A 27524-nucleotide genomic window follows, 5' to 3' on the forward strand; every position below is an offset into this window, starting at 1 on the left:
TACAGACAGGTGTGAGCTGCCATGTGAGTGCTGGGAATTGAACCCAGGTCCTCTGGAAGAACAGCCTGTGCTCTTAACCACTGAGCTGTCTCTCCAGCTCCCTCCATGAAGGTTTTTCACACTTCCAAGGTCTTGTTTAATCTACTTGGGGCCCTTTCCTGTTGCCCTGCTTAAATTATCATAAGTAATGTTAGCAATTACATCACTGACCTATATGATTCATCCCAGGTCCTCCCTGAGGTGCTCTGTCTTCACGGTGGAGGCCCAGAACAACAGAACAATCCCTGGCCTCCTGTACATGAGTGACTTACACTCGTGACATCCCTTGGCATCTGCTTTCCAGTTTCTCTCAGACAACCTCTTATTATACCATGACAGCAACACTAGAAGCTGCGCATGGTGGCACACAACTTTAATTTCAGCACTCTGGAGGCAGAGACAGGCAGATCTCTGCGAGTTCAAGGCCAGCTGGGTCCACACAGAGAGTTCCAGGACAGCACAGGACTGCCTAGAGAAATCCAATGCCAAAACAAACAAACAAATAAATAACAGCAGGCACCAGATCTTGCAATGGGTGTTAGTTCTGAAAACTTTAACTTCAAATTTTATTTTGTTAAAGAAAAAAATTATAAAAACACAACTATAAGATTTATAATAAACAGAAAAAGTTAGATATAAACTATTATATAAAATAATTCTTGTATAATCTGCAGTATCAACACTTAATACGAAATGCTTATTTCCACAGTGGAAATAGGGGGAATATTAATCTTAAGGAGTAAAAAATTATTTCAGCTGAAAATACAAAAAAGTTAAGAATAGCTTTAAATCAAAGAGATTTTTTAAGTAATCAGTTCAGGCCAGCCCTTACAAGGCTGAGGTTTATATTCAAGGAGACCTGAGATAAAAGATGAACATTTAATATATTTATTTCAGTCAATTTCCATGAAGGTGGCAGATCTCCTTAATTCCCGAAAAGAAAGTGACTTTAAATAAATGATTATGACACCTTTCTCTAGCACTTCTGCACAACAGAGTCCATGGGCTGTAGCTCCATACACCCTAGATCACAAAAGACTGCAGAGCAGCGTTCAAGGGTGCCGCTCAAGTAAGCGCGTGTGCAGGATTTCCCACTCCATCTTCTTCCTAAAGAGAGGCACATGCTGAGGGAAGGTGATGGGTTTGCCTCTGGGAATAGAATCTGCGTACTTACAGGTAAACATTCCACTATCGCCCCCATCCTGCTGCTGAGGAATCTCCTCTGCTGCTGTCAAGCTGTACTGCTTCCCTTTGCTCAGGTGTCTGCTGTCTGCTGTGGTACAGCCTCTGATTTGCAAGTCAAAGCGCAGATCGGTCAGACTCTCGGCGGGTGTTCTTGGACTGTCCTCTTGAAGGCTGAAAGATCACTTAGTCCACTCGGAGGCGCGTTACAGCCACACTGGACATGTTGGTCCAAGGTCAGAAACCACAAGGTGTAGAGCTCAGATTTCCTCTTTATAAGAGGAGGTCGCCTTTAGTTTTGGGGTTGGTCAGAATGTGAAGTCAGATAGAGGTGACATTATCAAAGGGTACTTTTCACTTGGTCAATGGATCAATCTAATGTTGTCTTTAAGGTAGCAGTTCACCATTACCACTGTGGGAAACTCCGAAGAGTTCAGGCTTTTTCCTGCAGAAGGCCATGGGGGGGGGGGTTGGAGGGAGTGGGTTAAGCATGGTTAAATGAAGCATGATTAATAAAAACGCAGAGAGAGAAATTGGGGTTCAACCCGAAGTTCCAAAACGCAAAAGAGCCAACCACTGGCTCTTACCTTGACCTCAGTCTGAAATGGCAATCCTGCCTCCAGGAATCTCAGAATGAGGCTGTGTGTTGAGAGCTGTTTCCTCTCATTTTATAATCCTCTCTAGGGTTGGGATTAAAGGCGTCCACCACCGTGATTTTGAAGATGACCTATCTATCTAAATTATATCTTTGTTTGACCTTGAAAACCTACCTAATGTGGCACAACTCAGAAACCTTGAAAATTGTACTCTACCAACTAGCCAATCCAGCTCGGACCCAGGCCTTGGCAGTGCAGTCAAGATAGCAAGCCCAGCCTGATGCTTTCCCTGAGAGTTGCCCTAGTGAGGTTGGTTCTTTTTCTGGTGTGATATCATTGCACAGATCAAGATTCAATGTTTGTTGGTTAGATGTGGGCGGGCGCTATGCCCACCACTGGCCATGTTCAGGGTCTTGAAGCATTCCCTATAAAGCGGCACCTTCTCACAGTCTCACAGGTACCAATAGCCAAGCAATCTCACGGCCAAATTGGAACTCAGAGGTCTTCAAGGAAGTGCACGTTAAAATTAAAAGAAGGCCATTTTAGATTCTTCATGTTGGTAAACTGCAGGAGAATGACTGTCTTCATGCACTGTTGGAATGCTAAGGGACAGATCCACGCTGCAGAGCAATCGGGCCAGGTTCCCTGTGATCCACAACATGGCTTCCCTCAAGGGGAAGAAACATGGCTGCAGGGAGGCTCATCTACCCGGACAGTTGCTAACTCACCCTCCCATCAGAATGTCTGATACATGTCTGTAAGGAGGCAAAATAAAAAACATCCACAGCAACGTGTGTGCAATAGCAAAACTGGAAGACTTTAATGTCACCAGGAGGACAGAGAATGAGATGATATTGCTGTTAATAGAAACTGACCAGCCTCCTGGCCTCCAGGCACGCTGCAATGAGACCAAATCTCCCTCATGATTCTGAGAGTAGGTAAAGAACACCGCAATAGTGTTGTACGAGGCAGAAAAAATGAACTCACCTTGACCTTTAGCCCTCAGGAGGCAGAGGCAGGCTGATCTTTGTGAGTCCAAGGCCAGGTTGGTTTACATAGCAAGTTCCTGTCTCAGAAACAAATCAAATGAAATCAACTAAACAAATGTATAAATTTTAAAGTATTTTTATTCCATGACAATTTCATACATACACATAGAATGTATCCTGATCAACATCTCTTTTCTCTCCCCCAGCTCACCACTTCTTTCATGCCCCCTCCTCACTAAGCACAATTAGTGCCCCCTGCTGGTCATTTTTACTCTTTGCGGGGTCTGCCACTCAGCTCCCAAATAACTCACAAGGAAAGTTATTCTTTCTTATAAATGCTGGGCCTTAGCTTGGCTTGTTTCTAGCCAACTTTTCTTAAATTATCTCATCTACTTCTTGCCTCTGGGAGTTTTCCTTTTCTTATTTCTGTATACCTTACGTTCATTTTTATTCTGTGGCTGGTGGTGTGGCTGGTGGTGTAGCTGGGTGCCTGGCCCCTAGTGTCCTCCTCACCTTGTTCTATTGCTCCTTCATTGTTCTCTCCTTGTTCTCTCTCTCTTGTTACGGGAGGTCCTCCCACTCCTCCAGCCTATCGCCGCTGAGATACCAGCCCCTTGGGGTGTGGTCTCTCTCTCCCTTTAAAAAAGCGGCCACTTCCCTCTCCTCGCTCTCTTCACTTCCTGCTCCGCCGGTGACTTGACTTCCTTCCTGGTTACGCAGAGGGCTGACAGTGATCTGTAAGTTTTTTCCCCTTTAAATAAATATCACCCTATTAATCATAATCCCAAGTTGGTGTGGCATTGTTTGTGACTTACGCCTTCATTTGGCGCCCAACGTTTGGTTTTAGAACCTCTCCCGGCTCGCAGCCGCGAGTTCGGCTTGGCGGCCGGAAGTTCGGCTTGGCGGCCGCAAGTTCAGCTTGGCGGGCGCTTGTTCGGCTTGGCGGGAGCCCTTGCTTCCTCAGCTGCTGCCTGTGGATTTAAACTCCACAGGCCCGCGTAGTCTCTGCCCGCGTGATTTGCTCTTTTCTGAGTCGTTTTCAAATCTCCCTTGCAAGCACAGCTCTTAAGTGGCGCGAACCAGAGCACGCGGTTGCTGAAAGCTGCAACCCCTCAGGGTGACTCTGTCACGTGGAGGCATAAGTAGCTTCCAGATTGCTCTTCTCTACCCCTGGATTCTAGGTTTCTGGTTCCATCTCTGGAATTGATTTAATTACATTTACTTTGTTGAGCAACTTACATTTTCCAGTTTTTAACAAATACTAGGCGGACTTTGAAACAGGACCGTGTTTTCGTCGAGACTTGGCAACAGCGCCACCTGCTGGATAATAGGTAATATGGCAGTTCTCGTTTCCAACGCGAATTTTACTGTTCTGGTTACCAATACAATGGGTTATATCATGCAAGGTTTATATGACTATGGGGATAACTTAATTTACTGGTTACTAGGTTTCAGTATTCTTTTGAATATTCTATCATTTAGGAAGATCATGGCACTCCTAAGAACCATACAATCTTTACTAGAAACTCATGCAGGTCAGGAGATTCAGGATTCAAAAGAGACAATAATAAAGACAATAATAAGAAGACTTGAAATGATTGAAGAAATGATTGGAGCTGGTGAACAGAGTAATAAGGCACAAGGACAGGATACAATGCCAACACCAGCTATTAGAACTGGCTTACCAAAGGTTTTAGCAGCATACCCTATACTTAATTCTGACAAAGCGTCAACTTCTAAAGGCTCAAAGGGAGTCAGAGAAGCTAGATGGACGCCAATAGCAATGAATGATCTAAAAGAAATTAAGCAAGCTATTGTTAATTTTGGCTTGCACTCTGCATACGTAAAGGAAATGATAAGGACTTGGGCTTCTAATGCTAGAGCTACCCCCCATGATTTCCATCAGTTAGTGTCTGCAGTTTTAGATAATGGACCTTCCTTGATGTTTGGAATTTATTTTAGAGAAGAATCCAAACATATGGAACAGCAAGGAAGAGCAAAAGGTATTGAGGTTTCCCAAGATCAAATTCTTGGTGCAGGAGAATATGCTGATCCACAGGTCCAAGCTCTTTATGATGATGAAGTACTGTGTCTATGTCACCAAGCAGCTTTAAATGCTTGGAATAGGATACAAGATCCAGCAAAAAGGGTTGAATCATATACCAGAATTAGGCAGGGACAGAGAGAACCCTTTATTGACTTTTTGCAAAGATTAATTAAGGCTCTGGACATAGGGGTAACAGACCCAGAAGCTAGACGAATACTTCTTGAATCTCTAGCTTTTGAGAATGCAAACATAGAATGCAAAAAGATAATTGGGCCTTTAAAGTCTAGATCAGCACCTATGGATGAATGGATTCAGCATACGATGAATGTTGAGACGTTTAGCTATAACGATGAATCTTGGGTAGGAGAAGCGATTTCCACAGCAATGAGGAGACATCAAACTGCCAGGTGTTTTAATTGTGGTAAATTAGGACATCTGAAAAGGGATTGCAGGCACAGAATTTCTAGGAATATTATCTCCTCTGGGAATGACAAAGATAGGAGACCTAGGCCTTCAGGTATATGTAGGAGATGCGGTAAAGGCCGACATTGGTCCAATGAATGCAGGTCAACAACAGACAAACAAGGCAACCCGATACCGTCGGGAAACTCCTTGAGGGGCCTCTCGCAGGCCCCCAAGCCAACAGTGGCCCAGTCATTCCCAGTCACAGTGGAGAACGTGCCTCACCAAGAAAATTAAAAGCTCCAATTTCTGCTGTAAAAAGTAATACTGGTCTAAATGATGAAATCCATGTGGAGGATGAGTCAAAAAACCCAGTTGGACAGAGTAAACGTATATTTTGGCAGACTTCTATTAATGATCAAAGACCAAAGCTAAGAGTCTGTATAAATGGCACTTTTATTGAAGGCTTATTAGACACAGGTGCGGATGTAAGTATCATTACCCCAGAATCTTGGCATCCGAATTGGCCTCTTCAAGAGGTAGATGTTCAGTTCCTGGGAATTGGAACCCTATCTCGTGTAAAACAAAGCACAAGATGGGTTGAATGCATAGGGCCCGAAGGGCAAATAGGAAGACTAAGGCCATATATAGCCAATATTGCCATAAATTTATGGGGCCGTGACCTGCTACAGCAATGGAATACCCAGATTAACATTCCTGTAGTTCCAGGAACTCATAATTCTGGGAAGTATATGATGAGGTATTATGGAAAAAGGTCACTAGCCATTCAGGCTGTACAAGAACATACAGCAAATACCAAACCTTTAGAGGTACCAACAGCCCTACCTTTAAAATGGCTAACTGAGAAGCCAATATGGATCAAACAGTGGCCTCTAGCTGAAGATAAACTACAGGCATTGGAACAGCTGGTGCAGGAGCAACTAGATGCTCACCACATTGAAGAATCAACCAGCCCTTGGAATTCTCCTGTGTTTGTTGTAAAAAAGAAATCTGGTAAATGGAGAATGGTGACAGATCTAAGAGCTGTCAACAAAGTAATTCAACCTATGGGCTCACTACAATCTGGAATTCCTTTGCCTTCTCTGTTACCAAAAGGATGGCCTCTTATAGTTATTGATTTGAAAGATTGTTTTTTCACTATACCGTTACAAGAAAAGGATAGAGAAAAATTTGCCTTCACAGTGCCTACTTATAATAATTCTCAGCCCAATAGGAGATATCAATGGACTGTCCTCCCACAGGGTATGCTCAATAGTCCTACACTGTGCCAATATTTTGTAAGTAAGCCATTGGAAATAATTCGTAAACAATTCCCCAAGTCCATTATTTATCATTACATGGATGACATCTTGTTATCTGATCCAAATAAAGATACTTTAGAAAGGATGTTTGAAGAAGTAAAGAAAGTCTTGCCTAGGTGGGGATTACAAATTGCCCCTGAAAAGATTCAAAGAGGAAATTCTATTAATTACCTAGGTTACAGAATAGGGTTAGAGAAAATTAAAACGCAAAAGGCACAAATTAGGAGAGACCGGTTAAAGACTCTTAATGACTTCCAAAGATTGTTAGGAGACATTTCCAGTCTACGACCAGCTGTTGGGATAACACCTGATCTAATAGTTCATTTAAACAAAACCTTAGATGGTGATAAAGATTTGAATAGTCCAAGAGAACTGACAGCTGAAGCAGAAAAGGAACTGACAATGATTGAGGAAAAATTACAGGAGGCACATGTGGATAGGGTGAACCCAAATCTTAGCTGCATCCTAGTCATATTGCCTTCCAGAATTTCTCCTACAGGGATTCTAATGCAGAGGGAAGATATTATTTTAGAGTGGATATTTATACCTAATAAACCAAGTAAAAAATTAAAAACTTATGTGGAAAAAGTCTCTGAATTAATTATAAAAGGTAAGCTGAGACTTCGTCAACTAGCAGGTATAGACCCAGCAGAAATTATAGTGCCTTTTACTACAGAAGAAATAAAAAAGTTATGGGAAGACAATGAACCGTGGCAAAGAGCTTGTGCTAATTTTTTGGGAGAAATTAATAGCAACTATCCCAAAAGTGGTAGACTTAACCTCATAAAAAGAACTTCTTGGATTCTTCCTAGAATTGTACGTGATGCTCCAATAACTGGAGCCCGTACGTTCTATACTGATGCAAATAAATCAGGGAAAGCAGGTTACAAGTCAGATGAATTGAGTAAGGTGGAACAAAGCCCTTATAATTCTGTCCAGAAGGCAGAATTATATGCCATTCTTATGGTGCTAAGGGATTTTAAAGAACCTCTTAATATAGTTACAGATTCACAATATGCAGAAAGAGTTATCTTGCATATTGAAACCGCTGAATTTATACCAGATGACACAGAGTTGACTTCATTGTTTATCCAGGTACAAGACATAATCAGGAACAGGCTTTGTCCGATGTACATAACACACATCCGTTCCCATACAGGTCTGCCTGGTCCTCTAGCCCAAGGCAATGCTGAGATTGATCAATTATTGATTGGAAGTGTGTTGCAGGCCTCAGAATTTCATAAGAAGCATCATGTCAATAGTAAAGGCCTAAAGAAAGAATTTTCCATTACTTGGCAACAAGCTAAGGACATTATAAAGAGATGTCCTACTTGTTCTTTCTATAATCAAACACCGTTGCCTGCAGGGAGTAACCCAAAGGGCACTAAGAGAAATGAAATCTGGCAGATGGATGTGTTCCACTTTATGGAATTTGGTAAATTAAAATATGTACACCACACCATAGACACGTATTCAGGTTTTCAATGGGCTACTGCCCTGAGCTCAGAAAAGGCTGATTCAGTAATCACACATTTATTGGAAGTTATGGCCATCATGGGTATACCTGCGCAAATAAAGACAGATAATGGTCCAGCATATGTATCTAAGAAAATGAAACGCTTTTTTGATTATTATAATATAAAACATATTACAGGTATACCAAATAATCCTACAGGTCAGGCAGTTATAGAAAGATCAAATCGTACTATAAAGGATATGCTGAACAAACAGAAAGGGACCGAAAATACCCCCAGAAATAGATTACATAATGCTTTATTAACCTTGAATTTTCTTAACGCTAATGAGAAAGGAACGACAGCAGCAGAGAGACATTGGATAATGGAAAAGTCTGCTGAACTAAATCAACCGATTTATTTCAAAGATGTGCTGACCTCTCAATGGAAGCCAGGAGATGTGCTACGTGGGGGAAGGGGTTTTGCTCTTGTTTCCACAGGAGAAGAAAAATTGTGGATACCATCAAAATTAATAAAGTTTCGATTTGAAGAGGAGAAACCTCTTGGAAAGGAGAAATGACAACTTATCCACAATGATGATATTCATACAGGTGGTAAGAAAAACATATAGAATGGGGGCAGGGTTCTGTTCTTATCTCCACAGGAAAACACTCATCTTTGAGAAATTCAAGGGACCCTGGATGTTTGGATACTGACAGATGGAAAAATACCTGCCCGATAGGAAATATCAAGAAAACTGAATGGGTTGTGTAAGTAATATTAAACCATATTTCTAAATTTATAAAGCTGGTTTTGAAGTTGGACTCTGGCTCAGTCCCTCTCCAATTCCAAGCCTGTTAGTAAGAGAAAAACCCAGAGTTTCTGGAGTTTCTGTCTCATGTCAAGAGCCATGATGTGGGACAGAAAGAAATATGAGTTTAGAAAACATCTTTGCTTTTCTTCATATCTATCATACTTTTCATTGAATATATCTATCATGTCTTTCATTGAATATATATATATATATATGTCTATATGATTAATGCTTAAGTTTTTCATAATGAACAATGAGTTTTTCCTGAAGTGACATTTGAAGTTTCCAGGAAGAAGATGGGGCCCCATAACAACAACTCCACCTGGTTGATATGACGTCATGATACTGATAGCGCTACAACAAGACTTGCTTTGGGTACCAGCTGCACAAGACAGTTCCAACTTGGTTAGCTGAAATGGTGCACATCTTGTACAACATTCTGGCCAGACCTCCACAAAATATTCAGAGACTATTTGCAATTTTAAAAGACATTGATCTTGAAATTTAACCATCATTTTACTTTCACAGGATCCCCCAGAAAGAACGTCAGCCCTATGACAGCTGGAAGTAATTTTAGAGGACGACGTCCCCTCTCCCAGTAAAGTTTGCCCTTGGGTTTAGGGACATCATTTAGGGGTTGATTATAATTAGTATACGATTGAGGGTTGGGGGAGGAATTTTATAAGCTCAGGGATCATTTTGAAAAAAAAAAAAAAAAGAGGGATGATGGGATAATAGATTTGTAATTGTGAGTTACTGTTGTTAGACAAATATATTGATATAGATTCTTGTATATTGATACAAAGTTAAATTGTATTGACTATTGTATGCATTCATGTTTCTACCTCTGTTTAAAACATTTTTTATGTATTGACATATATATATTGTATATATTTACCATATTGCAGTGTACATTTCTACCTCTGATTAAGATACTTATATAATGTTCGTGTATTGGTATATATTTACCCACTGCAATGTATATTTGTACATTGTTTATATTTGGAGGTCATTGTCCTCATTTGTTTCACAGTCGTTTATTGTCTTAGTCTTTAAGTTAGATAGATATTGAGAATTATATAGACTAATAGTCATCTAAGTTTGTCATTTATAATTAGACTAATCAGGTTCTTTAGATATATAGAGATTATACTCAGTATAGATAGATAGTCTTCAACTTCTTCAAAGAGCTGTAGAAAATGGCCTTTAATCTAACTCAGAGTTTTGTGGTAGTGAGACACAATTGCTCCTGGCAACACCACTCTATTCCCGAGAGAATGTTGAGCACCAAAGACACTCCACCTGGAGCCTTTCCTTTTGGCAGAACTGGCCTTGGGGCAAAGAAATGCCCATACCTCAACCACTGACAAAGATACAGAGCGTGCATCAATGGATAAAACAGGGCTGTCTTATCCTGCCAAGACAGGGTAAGATAGTTTTGAAAAGTTGCTTGCCTTTGAAAATGGTGTGTCAGTTATGTTAGGCCTTAGCCAAAGTTGGTTGCTTCAACGCTGCTAATGTGACTTTGGGTGATTGCCTAGGTAGCTAGTTGTCTCTGTGATTTGTTGCATGTTTTGGAAGTTGTTTTACTGAACTTCCTAATTAACCAGGTAACATTATTTCCCTTCTCAGATCTTCGATGGGGTTGAAGACTATATAGATGTAGTTACTTTTCTCTCATGACTTGGCCAAGTTATTTATTATACAAGACCTAAGCTAGTTAGAATAGGATATTTGTACTTATTGTATATAATTTCATAGTAGGTTTAGAACTCTCTTATTTAAACAGAAGGGGGAGGTGTTACGGGAGGTCCTCCCACTCCTCCAGCCTATCGCCGCTGAGATACCAGCCCCTTGGGGTGTGGTCTCTCTCTCCCTTTAAAAAAGCGGCCACTTCCCTCTCCTCGCTCTCTTCACTTCCTGCTCCGCCGGTGACTTGACTTCCTTCCTGGTTACGCAGAGGGCTGACAGTGATCTGTAAGTTTTTTCCCCTTTAAATAAATATCACCCTATTAATCATAATCCCAAGTTGGTGTGGCATTGTTTGTGACTTACGCCTTCACTCTCTCTCTCTCTCTCTCTCTCTCTCTCTCTCTCTCTCTCTCTCGCTCTCTCTCTCTCTCCATTCCCCCAGATTTCTCCTATTTATCCTCTCTACCTGCCAGCCCCGCCCATTCAGAGCATTATTAGACCATCAGGTGTTTTAGACAGGCAAAGTAACACAGCTTCACAGAGTTAAACAAACGCAACATAAAAGAATTCAACCCATCTTTGCATCATTAAACAAACGTTCCACAGCATAAATGAATGTAACACATCTTAACATAATATTCTACAACAAATTACTGCCCCTGTAGGCCCATGGATGCCATAGCGATGTCACAGCACTCCTCCCCAATCTCTGGCTTTTGCATTCTTTCCGTCCCCTCTTCTGTACTGTTTCCTGAGCCTTGGCAGTGTGTACATCTGTGTGTAGAGTGTGTGTGTGAGAGTGTATGCATGTCTGTATGTGTATGTGTGTGTTTGTATGTGTGTGTATGTCTGTGTAGAGTGTGTGTGTGAGTGTATGTATGTCTGTATATGTGTGTATGTCTGTGTAGAGTGTGTGTGTGAGTGTATGTATGTCTGTATATGTGTGTATGTCTGTGTAGAGTGAATGTCTGTCTGTTGTGTGTTTGTATGTGTGTAGGGTGTGTGAGTGTATGTATGTCTGTATATGTGTGTATGTCTGTGTAGAGTGTGTGTGTGTGTGAGTGTATGCATGTCTGTATGTGTATGTGTGTATGTCTGTGTAGAGTGTGTGTGAGTGTATGTATGTCTGTATATGTGTGTATGTCTGTGTAGAGTGAATGTCTGTCTGTCTGTTGTGTGTTTGTATGTGTGTAGGGTGTGTGAGTGTATGTATGTCTGTATATGTGTGTATGTCTGTGTAGAGTGTGTGTGAGTGAATGTATGTCTGTATGTTGTGTGTTTGTATGTGTGTAGGGTGTGTGAGTGTATGTATGTCAGTATGTGTGTGTTTGTATGTGTATGCATGTGTGTGTATGTCTCTGTATAGAATGTGTATGTGTGAATGTATGTCTGCATGTGTGTGTGTATGTCTCTGTGTATAGTGTGTGTTTGTGTGTATGCGTGTGTATTTGTGTGTGTGTGTGTGTGTGTGGTGAGATATAGATGCCCCATTTAGGACCGAGGACTTGTGGTTTTGTCCATTTTGACCATTCATGAGTCTCTACAATTGTGCTGCCTGCCGCAGAGAGAAGCTTCTCTGGCCCAGATGGAGAGTGGTCCAGATTTACAGTGACTTTCTGGCATGGCTGTGTTGAGTTGAAAGATGGTGTTCTCAGATCTCGCTGGCTTCAGAAGTCTCCGTGAGCTGCTGTGTGGAAGGTGTGGGTGGGATCTGTTAGCCTGTTGCCTCAGGATTCTTGGGGTTAGGAGGGGAGGTTATGAGTCCTTTCCTGGCAGGTCTCTGGACTCCACCGTGGCCTCCTCTGTCTTGGAGTGTGACACTCTGGCTGAAGCCCCAGTTCTGCAAAGAAGAGGCCTGTCTTGTGTATCTTGAAATCTGTGTCAGTCTGATGGTTTTCAGAAGCACTGAAACACCCTGTCACCACCTATCCCATCTTTCGGGATTGAGAAATAAGAATCTTTCTCATGTTCAGTAACTGAATTGAAAACACAGACTGTACGGTGCTCTGAGCACATGGATTACATTGTTAAACAGCAAAATTAGAGGGCAAACTGGTGAGCGATGCTGTCTTGTGTTTCTCTTCTCACTTGGCTGAGGAGGAATCCTCAAAGGACAATAAGATGCTCACTGCCTGATATTAGAAAACACCACTTCCAAATAGAATCATAGCTTTCATCATTACCAACGCAGTCCTCATATGTGTATCCGCGCTTGCTAAAACAGTTTACCAAAACGCTGAGAGCTTCGCTTAGGTAACTGATGGCTGTGGTCGTCAGCTTTTCTAACTGCTCTAAAGAAGTCTGGAGCAGAAAGCGCTTATCTCATCTTACACAGGATAGTGTATCAGTGAGGAAATCCAGGGCCAGAGCTTGAAGCAGGAGCCCAGAGGCAGGAACTGAAGCAGAGATCAAAAGAATTCTGCTTCCTACTTTGACCCCTCTGGCTTGTTCGGCTACTTTTTCTTTTACACAGCTCAGCCCCACCTGCCTAGGGATGGCTACACCCACGGTGGGCTGGGCCCTTTGTTCCTTAATTAGCAATCAAGGAGGTGTTCTACAGACATGCCCACAGGCCAATCGGGTAGAGGCAATTCCTTAGCTGGACTTTCCTCTTCCCAGGTGACTTTAATTTGTGTCAAGTTGACAAAGAGCCAACCAGCAGGATGAATATCCAAAGGCCATTAGTGTAGTGATATTTTGTGTTTGAACAAATAAAGCTTGCCTGAAGTTTAGAGGGCAGAGCTAAGCCACTGGAGGCCTGGCAGTGGTGGCTCACACCTTTAATCTCAGGACTCGGGGTACAGACAGATCTCTGTTAGTTCAAGCCCATCCTGGGCTACACAAAACTGATCAAGTCTAAAAGAGAAAGGGAACACACACAAAGGTGATCGCAGCATTTGGGAAAATATATCTTTAATCCTAGCACTAGGGAGGAGGAGACAGGAATTGACATGGCTGGAGGAGAACAGAATATACGGCAGGAGGAGACAGGAGCTCCGTGCGGTCTGAGGAGACAGGAGCTCAGTGCAGTCTGAGGAGGCGGTCTGAGGAGGCGGTCTGAGGATAGGATTACTCTTAGGTCTGAGCATTGGTAGAAGAACTCTTTCATGGCTGGTCTTTATGTTTCTCTGATCCCTCGGCTTTTACTGATAGCTGACTCCCAGATTTTATTGTAAATACCAATTAGAATTCATGCTACACATTAGTAAGGCCTTGTTAGAGTTTGGAGACAATTTAAATGGTCACTATGTATAGCTTGTACACAATTTTTTTTTTTTTTACAAAGCTATAGTGTGGAACTCTCTTAGGCTATGATACCATAAGAACTGGCGCTCTTATGAAGCAAATGGATTTAACAGACATCTATAGAACACTCCACCCAAATAGGAAAGAATATACCTTCTTCTCTGCAGCTCATGGAACCTTCTCGAAAATTGACCACATACTTGGAAACAAAGGAAACCTCCACAGATACAAAAAAATATCAGTGTCCACCTGTGTCTTATCAGATCACCATGGATTAAAGTTAGAAGGCAACAACAATGCTACCCCCAGAAAGCCTACAAACTCATGGAAAGTGAACAGTCAACTACTGAACCACACCTGGGTCAAGAAAGAAATTAAGAAAGAAATTAAAATCTTCCTTGAATTTAATCAAAATAAAGAGACAACATACTCAAACCTATGGGACACAATGAAAGTAGTGCTAAGAGGAAAGTTCATAGCACTAAGTGCCCACTTAAAGAAAACGGAGAAAGCATACGTTGAGGACTTAACAGCACACCTTAAAGCCTTAGGAAAAAAAAAGAAGCAGATGCGCCCAGGAGGAGCAGAAGACTGGAAATAATAAAACTGAGGGCAGAAATCAACAAAATAGAAACACAGAAAACAGTCAAAAGAATCAATGAAACAAAAACTTGGTTCTTGGAGAAAATCAACAAAATCGACAAACCCCTATCCAAACTAATTAAACAACAGAGAAAGAACATGCAAATAAATAAGATTAGAAATGAAAAGGGGGACATAACCACAGACAGAGAGGAAATTCAGAGACTCATTAGATCTTACTACAAAAGCCTGTATGCCCCAAAACTGGAAAATACGAAAGAAATGAACATTTTTTTTAGATAAGTACCATATACCAAAGCTAAACCAAGACCAGGTGAACCATCTAAATAGACCTGTTAGTCGCGAAGAACTACAAACTGTTATCAAAAATCTCCCTTCCAAAAAAAGCCCAGGACCAGATGGTTTCATTGCAGAATTCTACCAGAACTTCCAAGAAGAGCTAATACCTATACTCCTTAATGTATTTCACAATATAGAAACAGAAAAGGCATTGCCAAATTCCTTTTGGTTTTTTTTTTTGTTTTTGTTTTTGTTTTTCGAGACAGGGTTTCTCTGTGGCTTTGGAGCCTGTCCTGGAACTAGCTCTTGTAGACCAGGCTGGTCTCGAACTCACAGAGATCCACCTGCCTCTGCCTCCCGAGTGCTGGGATTAAAGGCGTGCGCCACCACCGCCCGGCTTGCCAAATTCCTTTTATGAAGCTACAGTTACCCTGATACCAAAACCACACAAAGACCCAACCAAGAAAGAGAATTACAGGCCTATCTCACTCATGAATATCGACGCAAAAATTCTCAACAAAATACTGGCAAACTGAATCCAAGAACACATTAGAAAAATTATCCATTATGATCAAGTAGGCTTCATCCCAGAGATGCAGGGCTGGTTCAACATACGCAAATCTATCAATGTAATCCACCATATAAATAAACTGAAAGAAAAAAACCATATGATCATTTCATTAGATGCTGAAAAAGCATTCGACAAAATTCAACACCCCTTTATGATAAAGGTCTTGGAGAGACTAGGGATACAAGGGTCATACCTAAATATAATAAAAGCTATTTACAGCAAGTGGACAGCTAACATTAAATTAAACGGAGAAAAACTCAAATCCCACTTAAAATCAGGAACACGACAAGGATGTCCACTCTCTCCATACCTCTTCAATATAGTGCTTGAAGTTCTAGCAATAGCAATAAGACAACATAAGGGGATCAAGGGGATTTGTATTGGAAAGGAAGAAGTTAAACTTTCGTTATTTGCAGATGATATGATAGTATACGTAAGCGACCCCAAAAACTTTACCAAAGAACTCCTACAGCTGATAAACACCTTTAGTAATGTGGCAGGATATAAGATCAACTCCAAAAAATCAGTGGCCTTCCTATACACTAAGGATAAGGAAACAGAGAGGGAAATCAGAGAAGCATCACCTTTCACGATAGCCACAAATAACATAAAATATCTTGGGGTAACTCTGACCAAGGAAGCCAAAGATCTATATTTAAGTCTTTGAAGAAAGAAATTGAAGCAGACACCAGAAAATGGAAGGATCTCCCCTGCTCTTGGATTGGGAGGATCAACATAGTAAAAATGGCAATTCTACCAAAAGCAATCTATAGATTCAATGCAATCCTCATCAAACTCCCATCAAAATTCTTCACAGATCTGGAGAAGACAATAACCAGCTTTATATGGAAAAACAAAAAACCCAGGATAGCCAAAATAATCTTATACAATAAAGGAACTTCTGGAGGCATTACTATCCCTGAATTCAAACTCTATTACAGAGCTAGAGTATTAAAAACAGCTTGGTATTGGCATAAAAACAGAGAAGTTGACCAATGGAATAGAATAGAAGACCCTGACATTAACCCACAAACATATGAACACCTGATTTTCGATAAAGGAGCTAAAAGTATACAATGGAAAAAAGAGAGCATCTTCAACAAATTGTGCTGCAAAACTGGATGTCAATCTGTAGAAGAATGAAAATCGATCCATATCTATCGCCATGCACAAAACTCAAGTCCAAATGGATTAAAGACCTCAATATCAGTCCGAACACACTGAACCTGATAGAAGAGAAAGTGGGAAGTACTGTACAACAGATGGGCACAGGAGACCACTTCCTATGTATAACCCCAGCAGCACAGACATTAAGGGCCTCATTGAATAAATGGGACCTCCTGAGACTGAGAAACTTCTGTAAAGCAAAGGACACTGTCACTAAGACACAAAGGCAACCCACTGACTGGGAGAAGATCTTCACCAACCCCGCAACTGACAAAGGTCTGATCTCCAAAATATATAAAGAACTCAAGAAACTAGACCGTAAAAATCTAATCAACCCAATTATAAAATGGGTCACTGAGCTGAACAGAGAATTCTCAACAGAAGAAATTCAAATGGCCAAAAGACACTTAAGGCCATGCTCAACTTCCTTAGCGATCAGGGAAATGCAAATCAAGACAACTTTAAGATACCATCTTACACCTGTCAGAATGGCTAAAATAAAAAATACCAATGATAGCCTTTGCTGGAGAGGTTGTGGAGAAAGGGGTACACTCATCCATTGCTGGTGGGAATGCAAACTTGTGCAACCACTTTGGAAAGCAGTGTGGCGGTTTCTCAGGAAATTCAGGATCAACCTACCCCTGGACCCAGCAATACCACTCTTGGGAATATACCCAAAAGAGGCCTTATCATACAACAAAAGTATATGCTCTACTATGTTCATAGCAGCATTGTTTGTAGTAGCCAGAACCTGGAAACAACCTAGATGCCCTTCAATGGAAGAATGGATGAAGAAAGTATGGAATGTATACATATTAGAGTACTACTCAGCAGTAAAAAACAAGGAATATTGCATGCAAATGGATGGAAATAGAAAACACTATCTTGAGTGAAGTAAGCCAGACCCAAAAAGAGGAACATGGGATGTACTCACTCATATTTGGTTTCTAGCCATTAACAAAGGACATTGAGCCTATAATTAATGATCCTAGAGAAGCTAAATAAGGAGAACCCAAAGAAAAACATATAGGCATCATCCTGAATATTAACCTTCATCAGGCGATGAAAGGAGACAGAGACAGAGACCCACTTTGGAGCACAGGACAGAAATCTCAAGGTCCAAATCAGGAGCAGAAGGAGAGAGAGTACGAGCATGGAACTCAGGACCGCGAGAGGTGCATCCACACACTGAGACAATGGGGATGTTCTATTGGGAACTCACCAAGGCCAGCTGGCCTGGGTCTGAAAAAACCTGGGGTAAAACCGGACTCGCTGAACATAGCAGACAATGAGGACTACTGAGAACTCATGAACAATGGCAATGGGTTTTTGATCCTACTGCACGTACTGGCTTTGTGGGAGCCTAGGCAGTTTGGATGCTCACCTTACTAGACCTGGATGGAGGTGGGTGGTCCTGAGACTTCCCACAGGGCAGGGAACCCTGATAGCTCTATGGGCTGACAAAGGAGGGGAACTTGATTGGGGGAGGGGGAGGGAAATGGGAGGCGGTGGCGGGGAAGAGACAGAAATCTTTAATAAATAAATAAACAGAAAAAAATTGCATTCTAGCAAATTAAACCAGGAAATAAACAGTTCAGTATTGGACCTTGGATCCCAGTTGTCTCTGCCTTGGCTCAATTATTTTAATATTAAAACTAAATTTCTGAATGTAAAAAGTGATTATTACTAGCAGCATGATTAACTTTAGTAAATTTATTTTTAGCCATTAGTCTTGAAGGCAGTCAGTTTGATAATCAGGTTTTGTTGGGTCGGTGATGTTATTTTGTGTGCATGTCTGCGTGTGCGCAGCGTATGCACGTGTGTGCCTGTGGAAGATAGGTTGGTGTAAGATGTCTTCCCCCTTTGCTCTCAACCTTATTTTTTGAGACAGGGTCTGTCAGTGAATCTGGATCCTACTGATTGGCTAAGTGTAGCTGACTAGTGAGTCCTGGGATCCTCCAGCCTCTGTCTGCTAAATCTGTGATGACAGGAACTGCAACCATCATTTTTCTGTGGGTCCTACTGTGTGTACAGCAAGCGTTTGATCTATGAAGCCATTTGCCCAGATCACCGTGTCTCTGACACCCTGCTCAGTAGCTTTAGAGCTTTGGGGCCATTTCCGGGCCTCCCAGTCACCTGGCAGCAATAATGGAGGTTAAAGGAGACGCTTCTGTCTCAGTTACCTTTCTGCTACAGTGACGAGAAACCATGACTAGGCAACTTATTGGCTCACGGTTTCAGAGGGTGAGTGTATGGCCATCATGGTGGGGAGCTGGAGGAGTAGCTGAGAGCTTACATGTCAAGACCACATGTGCAGAGAGCTAACTGGGAATGGCGTGGGTTTTGAGACATCAAGCTCCACCCATAGTGACATATATCCTCCAACAAGGTCACAGCTCCTAGTCATTTCTAACTGTTCCCCCATCTAGGGATTAAACATTCAGGTATATGAGCCTATGGGGGCCATTCTCATCCACACCACCGTATCTGGCAACATTACTTCCCAGTTTCTATTGAATAGAACTCACTTTCCTTATGAAAGTAGAAACTGGTTGTTATTTCCCCCGTTTTCATTTTATTTTATTTTAATTTTATTTTTTTAAAATATTTATTTATTATGTATGCAATATTCTGTCTGTTTCTATGCCTGCAGGCCAGAAGAGGGCACCAGACCTCATTACAGATAGTTGTGAGCCACCATGTGGTTGCTGGGAATTGAACTCAGGACCTTTGGTAGAGCAGGCAATGTTCTTAACCTCTGAGCCATCTCTCCAGCCCCCCCCCCCCCCATTTTCATTTTTATCCAGTTAATTAATTCAGGAAGTATTAATTAGTTATACTATATCAGGGCCTGGTGTAGGTGATGGGCATATTTTGATGAACAATACTGACAAAATTTCCTGTCCTTAGAAGTTTTAGTCACAGGAATTGGATAATGAAATCAATGGGGAGGTTATACGGTGAGTAGGAAGCTGGGAAGAATCACAGAAGGAGAAAAAAGCACAAGAAAGAGAACCAAAGGGAAGCTCAGCAGGAAAAAGCACTTCCACCAAGCTTGCCATCCCAAGCTCAATGCCCATCACCCCGCAGTAGGAGACAGTTAATTACTCCTGCTCATAGTGGCACATGCACCACCCTTCCAAAACAATGAAGTTGTTGAAAAAGAAGAGATAAGGGGCGTTGCTGGAGGGGGTGAGTTCACACAGGAGGTCAGGGAAAACCCACTCAAACAGATGCTGTCTTGGGAAGACATTGTGACTCCCTAATACATACACACAGCTTGAGTCGGCTTTCCTTCATTTCCAGTTTGCCAGTCTTCCCTTCTCCAGTAACTTGCTAACGATGGGGAATGATTTTGGAGTTTTATTTCTTTAGAAATGTCAGTGTTAACAAGCGGCTGTTTCCTCGTTCTCTTTCTCCACCTTCCTCAGCTCCCTTTGAATGTCTCTGCCACAGTTCGGGAGGACACGCTAGAGAAACAATCATGGTATTTGCCCCTTGGGAAAGTCTTGTGTGCCGCAAAGTTTGGTTGATGAAGAAGGACTCTTGGATTCATTCACTCATGCCACAGGCAATAGGGAGAAAATACTCTTTAAAAGCTTCAATGAGGTAGCAATTTATTTATCTCTTTCTTTTTAGTTTATGAAAAGGTCGACATTTGTGTGTGTGTGTGTGTGCATTTGTGTCATGGTGCACATGTGGAGGTCAGAGGGCAACATTTTAGGAGCTGGTTTTCACTTGTACCCTATGGGCGCCAGGGATCAAACACAGGTTGTTGACTAATGTTCCGTTACTTGCTGAGCCATCTTGCCATACTTTTTATTTTTATTTATTTAAAAAATTTAAAAAAATTAAACACAGAATCTTGTTAGGTAGCTCAGGCTGGCTTTGAACTGCCCTACTTGGGTCTCCCATTGCTGAGATTACAAGCTTTTACCACCCCGATCCCATTTCAATTTAATCACTAAGGGGTGGCAGAAGATAATTAGTTATAAAATCACACAATGTTTTCAGTATGAGGTTTTAAAAATACTTTATGTGAGCATGCCTGAGTGTGTGTCCTGTGCAGCACATGCAGAACCAGTGGAGGTCTGAGGAGGGCGTCAGATCCCCTTGTGGGAGATCCGCCTTGTGGGTGCTGGGAACTGAACCCCTGTCCTCTGAAAGAGCAGCCAGGGCTCGTATCCACTAACCCATCTCTCAGCCCCTCCAGTACAAGTTTAAATTCTGTATGCTTTAGGGTGTAAAACGTTATTAAACTTGTGCTTTTATAACCCATGTTTGCTCCAGTTTCCAATTATTTTTGGTGGTAGCGGTCAAGGACAGCAGGTTTGTATTCACAGGGTCAGGCTGCGCCCCAAAGGGTAAGAAGTGTGAACAAACAGGAAGCCTGCCGCTGTTCACCAGAAGCCTGGCAGAAGCTGGCAGAAGATTACAGCGTTAGACTGAGTATTTATGCCTAATGAGAGGCAGACACTAATACAAGTTCAAGGTAACTTTGTGGCAAGTCATCCAGTCTTGTTGCTCCAGACCCCTCACCGAAAAGCGAGAACACCACAGGGTTAAAGTGACGACCAGTCTGACTAAATTCACAAAGGTATCTACGGTGATGGTATCAAAACTCTTGTGAAGTCTAGTGTGCAGATAAATATCTAGGACTGGCGAGAAGGCTCACCAGGCAAAAGCACTTGTCAAACAAGCCTGGCAACCCCTGTATGATCCCCAGAACCTGCTTAAAGTCGGAAGGAGAGAACCGACCACATAAAGTTGGCGTCTGACTCCACATGCATGCCATGGAATGAGCGTGTACACACTTGACAATAATTCTTTTTCTTTTTCTCAAAAGGCCAGAAAAGGGCACCAGATCTCATCATAGATGGTTGTGAGTCACCATGTGGTTGCTGGGAACTGAACTCAGGACCTCTGGAAGAGCAGTCAGTGCTCTTTACCTCTGAGCCATCTCTCAGCCCCCCCCCCCCTTTTTTAAAGAAAAAGTTAAATCTCTCATAAATTTGATTTTACCATCAAAACCTGCTCTGGAGAGTTTTATTAGCTCGGTCAACACAGAAAGGTTTATTAAACCCTCATTCTGTGTCTTGGAATTCAGTTGATCTTAATCCAGGTCTTGTAATGGACGGAAAAGATTCCCAACGTCATTAAAACTCTAGTACATCATGCCGGATGGTCAGACTTTTAGAAAGGTTTTTGTGCAGCCTGCAGGACGCTCGGGTCAGGTGGGAAGGCGGGAGGACCTGGGCGCAGCGCCCGAGGATTAGAAGCCGGATCTCCGGCTCCGCCCATCGGTTGGCGTTTAGACCCCTGCCGGGCACTCCGCAGCCAGCGTGGCCGCGCCCTCCCGGAACTGGCGGCCGGCGCGGCGGTGCGAGCGATGGAGGTCCTTCCCGCGGGCGGGACGCAGGAGCCGCTGCTGCAAGCTGAGGCAGCGGCGGAGCACTCGGCAGCCGAGGGCGACGAGGAGCCGCAGCCCCACGGCCGCACGAGCCGCACGGCGTCCCTAGTGAGCGGGCTGCTCATTGAGCTCTACAGCTGCACCGAGGAGGATGAGGTGGCAGCCGGCGGGGACCGTGCGTCCCGGAGTCGCCCCCCGCGCAGCGACAGCCTGGATAGTTCCACCGAGACCTCGGGTTCCGACGTATTCCTGGGAGGTCGCGGCGTGGGCGACTCCCGAGTGCTGCAGGAGCTGCGGGAGCGGCCGAGCCTGCGGCTCCAAATGCAGTACCTGCGGCAGAAAGGTGAGCGGCGGCGCTGGGACTCCTGCTCATCTGTGCCACTTGCCCACCTGCGCCACCTTTCTTCCTAAGTTACCTGTCTACTTTGCGCTGTTTGCGCCTCCAGCCAACCTGCCTTCCTGCGCCACCAGTCCACCCGCGCCATTTGCGCCCCTAGTCCACCTGTGCCAGTTACCCTCCTGGTCGCTGGCGCCCTGTCGCACACCCGGAGAGTGTGACTCCTGGGGACTTACAGTCACACTTTCACTGCGTCTATTTCCAACCCCCTCTGCAGGTGTGGCTCAGAGCGTGGTCGAGTCTCCCCACCTCCCTCAGTCCCTCAGGTGCCCAAGGCCCGAGACAGTCTAGATTCTAACTTCGCCTGAACAGCTGTTAGGACTAGTTTGGAGTTTCTTCCTTGTGCACAAGAAGTTATCTAGAGGTCGCTGGGAGGAGGGAAATAGCCGACTTCCAGCACTTTCCACCCCGCCCCTTCCCTAAGCCACCCACTTGGATAGGGTTTAACTAGGGAGGCAGAATAATTCGATAGTGCAGTTTCGCTGCAGGTTTAATCTGGGTCTCTGGAAATGGATTGAGTGCATTTAACTGCTGCAACCTTCCGCCAGCCTGGAGAGCTGAGAAATGACCTTGGTTTCCTCGGAGCAGAGCCTAATTTGATATGTCTTTTGTTATCAAACTCCGAGGCTCACGTTCTGGTTAGATGATGATTATTTATCCTCAATAATGATAGCTTGTGTTTCAGCCACCCTCACGTTTCTTGCAAGTATCGTCTTTGTGCTAAGTGACCCTGGGAGGGATAAAGCGAATTATACATACAGTGCTCATGCACTGACAATGTCCAGTCTACCTGGTTCCACAAAACAAAACACAACAAAACACAACAAAAAACAAACTAGAAGAACAGTAAATCTATCTGCTTTCTCCTACCTCTGTAAACAGTTTTCATCTTCCTTTTCTGGCTTCCTGGTCAGGTTTCCCCCTGCAGCTGACTATGGTACTTTGACTGGAGTTGGGTCATTTTATTTTATATGATTATCCAGCTGTGGTAAGAAGTGCGTCTGTGCCCAAACTCTTGCTACGGAGCAATAGTTCAGACTCCAACAGAATCAGTCCTGAAAATTTTGATTTGATTTCCTTGTTTGAGAGAGCTGTTCACATTTCACTACCAGGAAACTTTGGTGACTGCTCATTTCCTTTTGGTAGAGGGAAACTGGCGAGGCAAAGTTTGCAGGAGAGGTTGGGCAGTTTGCCAGTGGGCGGCGGTACTCTACTAATCACTCACGGGACCTGGAGGAGTCCATTTCTCCCCAGTTTTCATCCCATTGCTCACCCAGTTGCCCGCGTACCTTTTCTTTCCGTGCAGTTGACTGCGTTGGTTGAAGAAGACACCACATAGTGACGTACTGTCTCTGTTGATAAACATCCCTAGAGCATCGGTTAGACAGCCGGGAGATCCCTGCAGTTGTTCGCTGAAATGATTGTTTTCAGCCTCAGAGCCCAGCCGTTCCGACGCAGGTCTAGGTGCTGTGCTCGCTGGGTTTCACACAGCGCTGATAACCTGAGTGGTAATTTTCTTCTCTCACTGTCGCCTGTTTCACTGATGTGTCAGCATAGCACCTTCCCAGCTAGTGTGCGTGGGTCTGTGTGTAACAAGATGGCTTCTGAAGGAAACCGGATTGTGTGTGGTGAAGGTCTGAACTTTGGAGGCAGATTCCCTACTTGACATGCTGCTACTGTTTCTAGCTAGCTGTAAGGCTTTGGGCCTACGTTAATGTGTGTTAAGTGCTCAGGGAAGGTTAGAGATGATTTTCATTATAAACCCATTTATCATATAAGGATAAAATTCCTTAGAGAGGAAATTGGTCAGTTTTCCAGCTGACCAGTTTCCTTTGTTTCTTAGTGAGAAACAGGAGTGGACACGGAGACGATTCTGCCTGTATTGTGTTTATTTAACTGTAGTTATTACTGTAGGAGACATTTCCCTACAGTATCGGAACATGTTCCCATAAGTAGTACATAATACAGAGAAACGAAGAGTCGTAGATACCTTAAGAAACACCAAAAATTAGATAGGGTTTTCATATCATCTCTTTTTGTTGTGAGCATTAGTTTTAAGAATGCAGAATGGTTATTAATAATTATTATTATTAAGGTTCTTAGTTATTTTAATTTTTTAAGAGTTATTTTATATGTTTGGGTGCTTTGCCTACACGTCTGTGCACCATCTGTGCACAGACAGTGCCTGCCAAGGTCAGGAGGAGGTGTCAGAACCCCTGGACCTGGACCTACAGGCAGTTGTTAGCCCGTGTATGTTAGGATTTTAACTTGGTCCTTTGGAAGAGTCAGTCAGTCAGTGATCTTAATTCCTGAGTCATCTCTCTAGCCCAAGATGTAGAGTTATTTGATCCTTTTAGAGGAAATACATTTTCTACCACAGATGGAAAATTACGGGGTTCTAAATGAAATTTACCGAGAAGGTTATTAGAAGACCATAGACTTAAAATTAGCACAACCACATTTATCTACATCACAAAATATGAAGGCGTTATTTGCTTTTAACTGACAAATGATAAAGCTGTTTGTAGCTGGTTTCTATTTTTTGTGGTCTTGGGGTCTGAACAACCGGAACCTAGCACGTGTTAGGCAAGGCCTCTACTACTGAGCCCTCTTTTACCTTTTGTCTGTTTTTGTGTGTACATACATGTGCATGTAGATCCCAGTGTGCCACCATGACTGTGTTTTTATGTGGGTGCTTGGCTAGGTGAGTTTGCATTGCTGTCTCCACAGCCCTTGAGTTCTTGAGACTGGATCTTAGTTGCGCTGTCTGGCTTTGAACTTGGGATCCTCCTGCTTAGTCTCTTGAGTAGGCGGTGTTTTAGGCCAGCATAAGCATCTGAAGGTAAATGTGCATCTGGAGTCTTTGCTTACGTGTTACATGCGGCATCAAGGATGGCATTTATCTGAGAGAATTTGTCTCATGAATACAGTGGAAGATGGATGGGTGCCTCACTGGACTGGGATGCCTTGGCTGAATATGTACAAGCTGTCTTAGACGAAGAACAAGAAGGAGTGGGTTTAATTGCATTTTTCTACATAGATAACTTTTGGCTAGTATCACACTGGGGGCTTATCTCTCTCTTTCCCGATAGACTCTAGTGAGCTGAGGACAATCCTTCGCGAGCTGAAGTACAGGATTGGCATCCAGTCGGCGAAGCTACTCCGGCAGCTGAAGCAGAAAGACAGACTTCTGCATAAAGTTCAGAAGAACTGCGACATTGTGACAGCCTGCTTGCAGGCTGTGTCGCAGAAGAGAAGTGAGTCCTGGGGTCTGGGGTGTTTGTCCCTCCTTGGCCACTTTTGCCGTTAGTGAAGCTGCAGCAGGCACTGCTTTGCTATAGTTTGAAAAGTTCAGGAACCTACCAAATAATACAGCTTCCTAATGAATGCTTCATGCCTAATGTTAAATCCTAGTTTTGTTATTCACCATTTGAGGTGAACAATAGAGAAAACACTTCTCTCTGACGATGGTTACTGTTGATGCGACAGCAGGTGCTTCAACAAGCACCGAGTTGATGTCACATAAATCGTGTCCTTGCTCCCTTAATCTCTGTGCTCTAATGGGATATTAAACAATTGGCCTAGCCAATGAGGGCCGCTTACAGCCTGCTCTGAAATCTAAGAAGGGCAAAGCATTTGAACAAATGAAGCCTGTGTCTTGCGGTACCCACTTTCAGCTAAGAGCTGCCTAGCTTGTTAACGGAACTGAACTGCTCAGCTACTGATCCATCTTCATTGATATTAAAAAACTTTCCAGTTGATTTTGTAATTCTCCATACAGTTGCATTGTGCTTGATTCTGCTAACGTGTCCCTGTTTCTGTTTTGCCTTCTTTGTTGACACGCAGCCTGGCAGACTGGGGTTCAGGTATGGCAAACGCAGGCACAAGAGTTGCTATCATCAGACGCCTGGGGCAGTTTCTTGGGTGCATGTCAGAGTGGCTTTTTCTTTTTGCTTTCGCCTCTGTCATGTTTTATATGTAAACAGATTGAAGGTGGTTTTTTTTTTTTTGCTTTGTTTTGTTTTAATTTAAAAATCAAGATGTGTCTGTTTTCATGGAACAGATTCCAGTGCTTAATTAGTTAGTTTGTAATAATAGCATTATCAGCTTAAAATCCCATCCGATGGTGAGTTTCCTGCCTCTCTTCCATATATTGCTGTTTGATATTTTCTACTTATTGACAGTTTTGACTGAGAGGTTTCATGTAATGCATTTGAAGGAGAATGCGGTTCAGTGATCACAGTGGTCATGAGGGTCCACACCAGGAGGAGCGCAGTGGAGTAGGCGAACTTTCCTCTAGTCAGGAGCTTATCTGGTGAGCCAGAGGAGGGTGACGGAAGCGGGTGTGTGCATGGATCTGCATGCATGTATGTCTTTGTAGAGTTGGCATGCATTATACATGATCACTTTTCATGGATTCTGACTCACTCAAATGTGTTAAGTAAACATGATTTCCCCTCTTTTCTAGTAGGAAAGACTGGTTTTGATTTCTTTCTTTCAACTTTGTGTCTATCTACTTAATTATTAGCTTTTCTGCAAGAAGTTAAAAGCACAAGCTGATGGAAGCATGGAGTTCTGATGTGGAGGGAAGACACGAGGAAGGGTGGGGCAGATGAGAGGAGCCGGAGCTTGCTGGACTAATGGTAGATTTTAGATGTATTTGATTGACAGAAGGATTGACATTTGTGTTTTTCAGACAATGTGCCCACCAGCACCAAACTCAACTTGTGAGTCTGTGACTGCATCCTCCTTATATATTTTAAAATTATGTCTCTTAATTCTAGCCATTTTTTTCTTTCAGACTGTGGGGCTGCCTGGAGCCTTTCCCAACAAGCTCAGTTCTTTCCTTGGTAATACAAGTGCGTTAGCGTTGCAGCCTCTAACTCATTGCTACTCTTTCTGCAAAGCCAATCAACAGCAAACATACTGAGAGTTCTTAGGCTCCACTGCCGTTCAGAACAACTGCTTCTGCTTTAGTAGCAGCTGGCAACAACATAGTCAAATACAGTGTGTTGACTTGTTTCATTAAATGCAGAAGTTGGGATTAGGGAGATGACTTGGTGCATTAGGGTGCTTGAATGAGGATCTGCTGAGTCGGATCCCCAGAACCTAGGTGGAAACAGCTGCTTACACTTTACAGTTCCTTACAAACGCCTCACGGCAGTATCTCTGTTACTGTCCTGTTGCTGTGAAGAGACACCATGACCGGTGCGTTTTATAAAAGTGAGCATGTGTTTCATTTATTCGGGGGTTTGCTCACAGTTTTAGGGGACTGGCTCATGACCATCATGCGTGGCGGCAGGCATGGTGATAA

At 43.0% G+C, this 27524-nt stretch overlaps 1 protein-coding gene across 4 annotated transcripts in view; it reads left to right on the forward strand.

Moving 5' to 3' along the window:
* The window catches only part of Tbc1d30 (TBC1 domain family member 30), a 100909-nt gene that overhangs the window by 4334 nt on the left and 69051 nt on the right, over positions 1 to 27524 (forward strand). Inside the window, exons 1-2 of one of the 4 annotated variants that reach the window (XM_075954598.1) lie at positions 21763 to 22156; positions 25303 to 25467. In XM_075954598.1, coding sequence (XP_075810713.1) covers positions 21793 to 22156; positions 25303 to 25467 — 529 coding nt within the window. In that variant the 5' untranslated portion in view covers positions 21763 to 21792. Of the gene's footprint in view, positions 1 to 21762; positions 22157 to 25302; positions 25468 to 27524 lie in introns of those variants that run through there. The other 3 variants (XM_075954599.1, XM_075954603.1, XM_075954600.1) reach the window with 3 other exon arrangements.

Source organism: Microtus pennsylvanicus, chromosome 20 (genome assembly GCF_037038515.1).
Source record: "Microtus pennsylvanicus isolate mMicPen1 chromosome 20, mMicPen1.hap1, whole genome shotgun sequence".
Classification (NCBI taxonomy): domain Eukaryota; kingdom Metazoa; phylum Chordata; class Mammalia; order Rodentia; family Cricetidae; genus Microtus; species Microtus pennsylvanicus.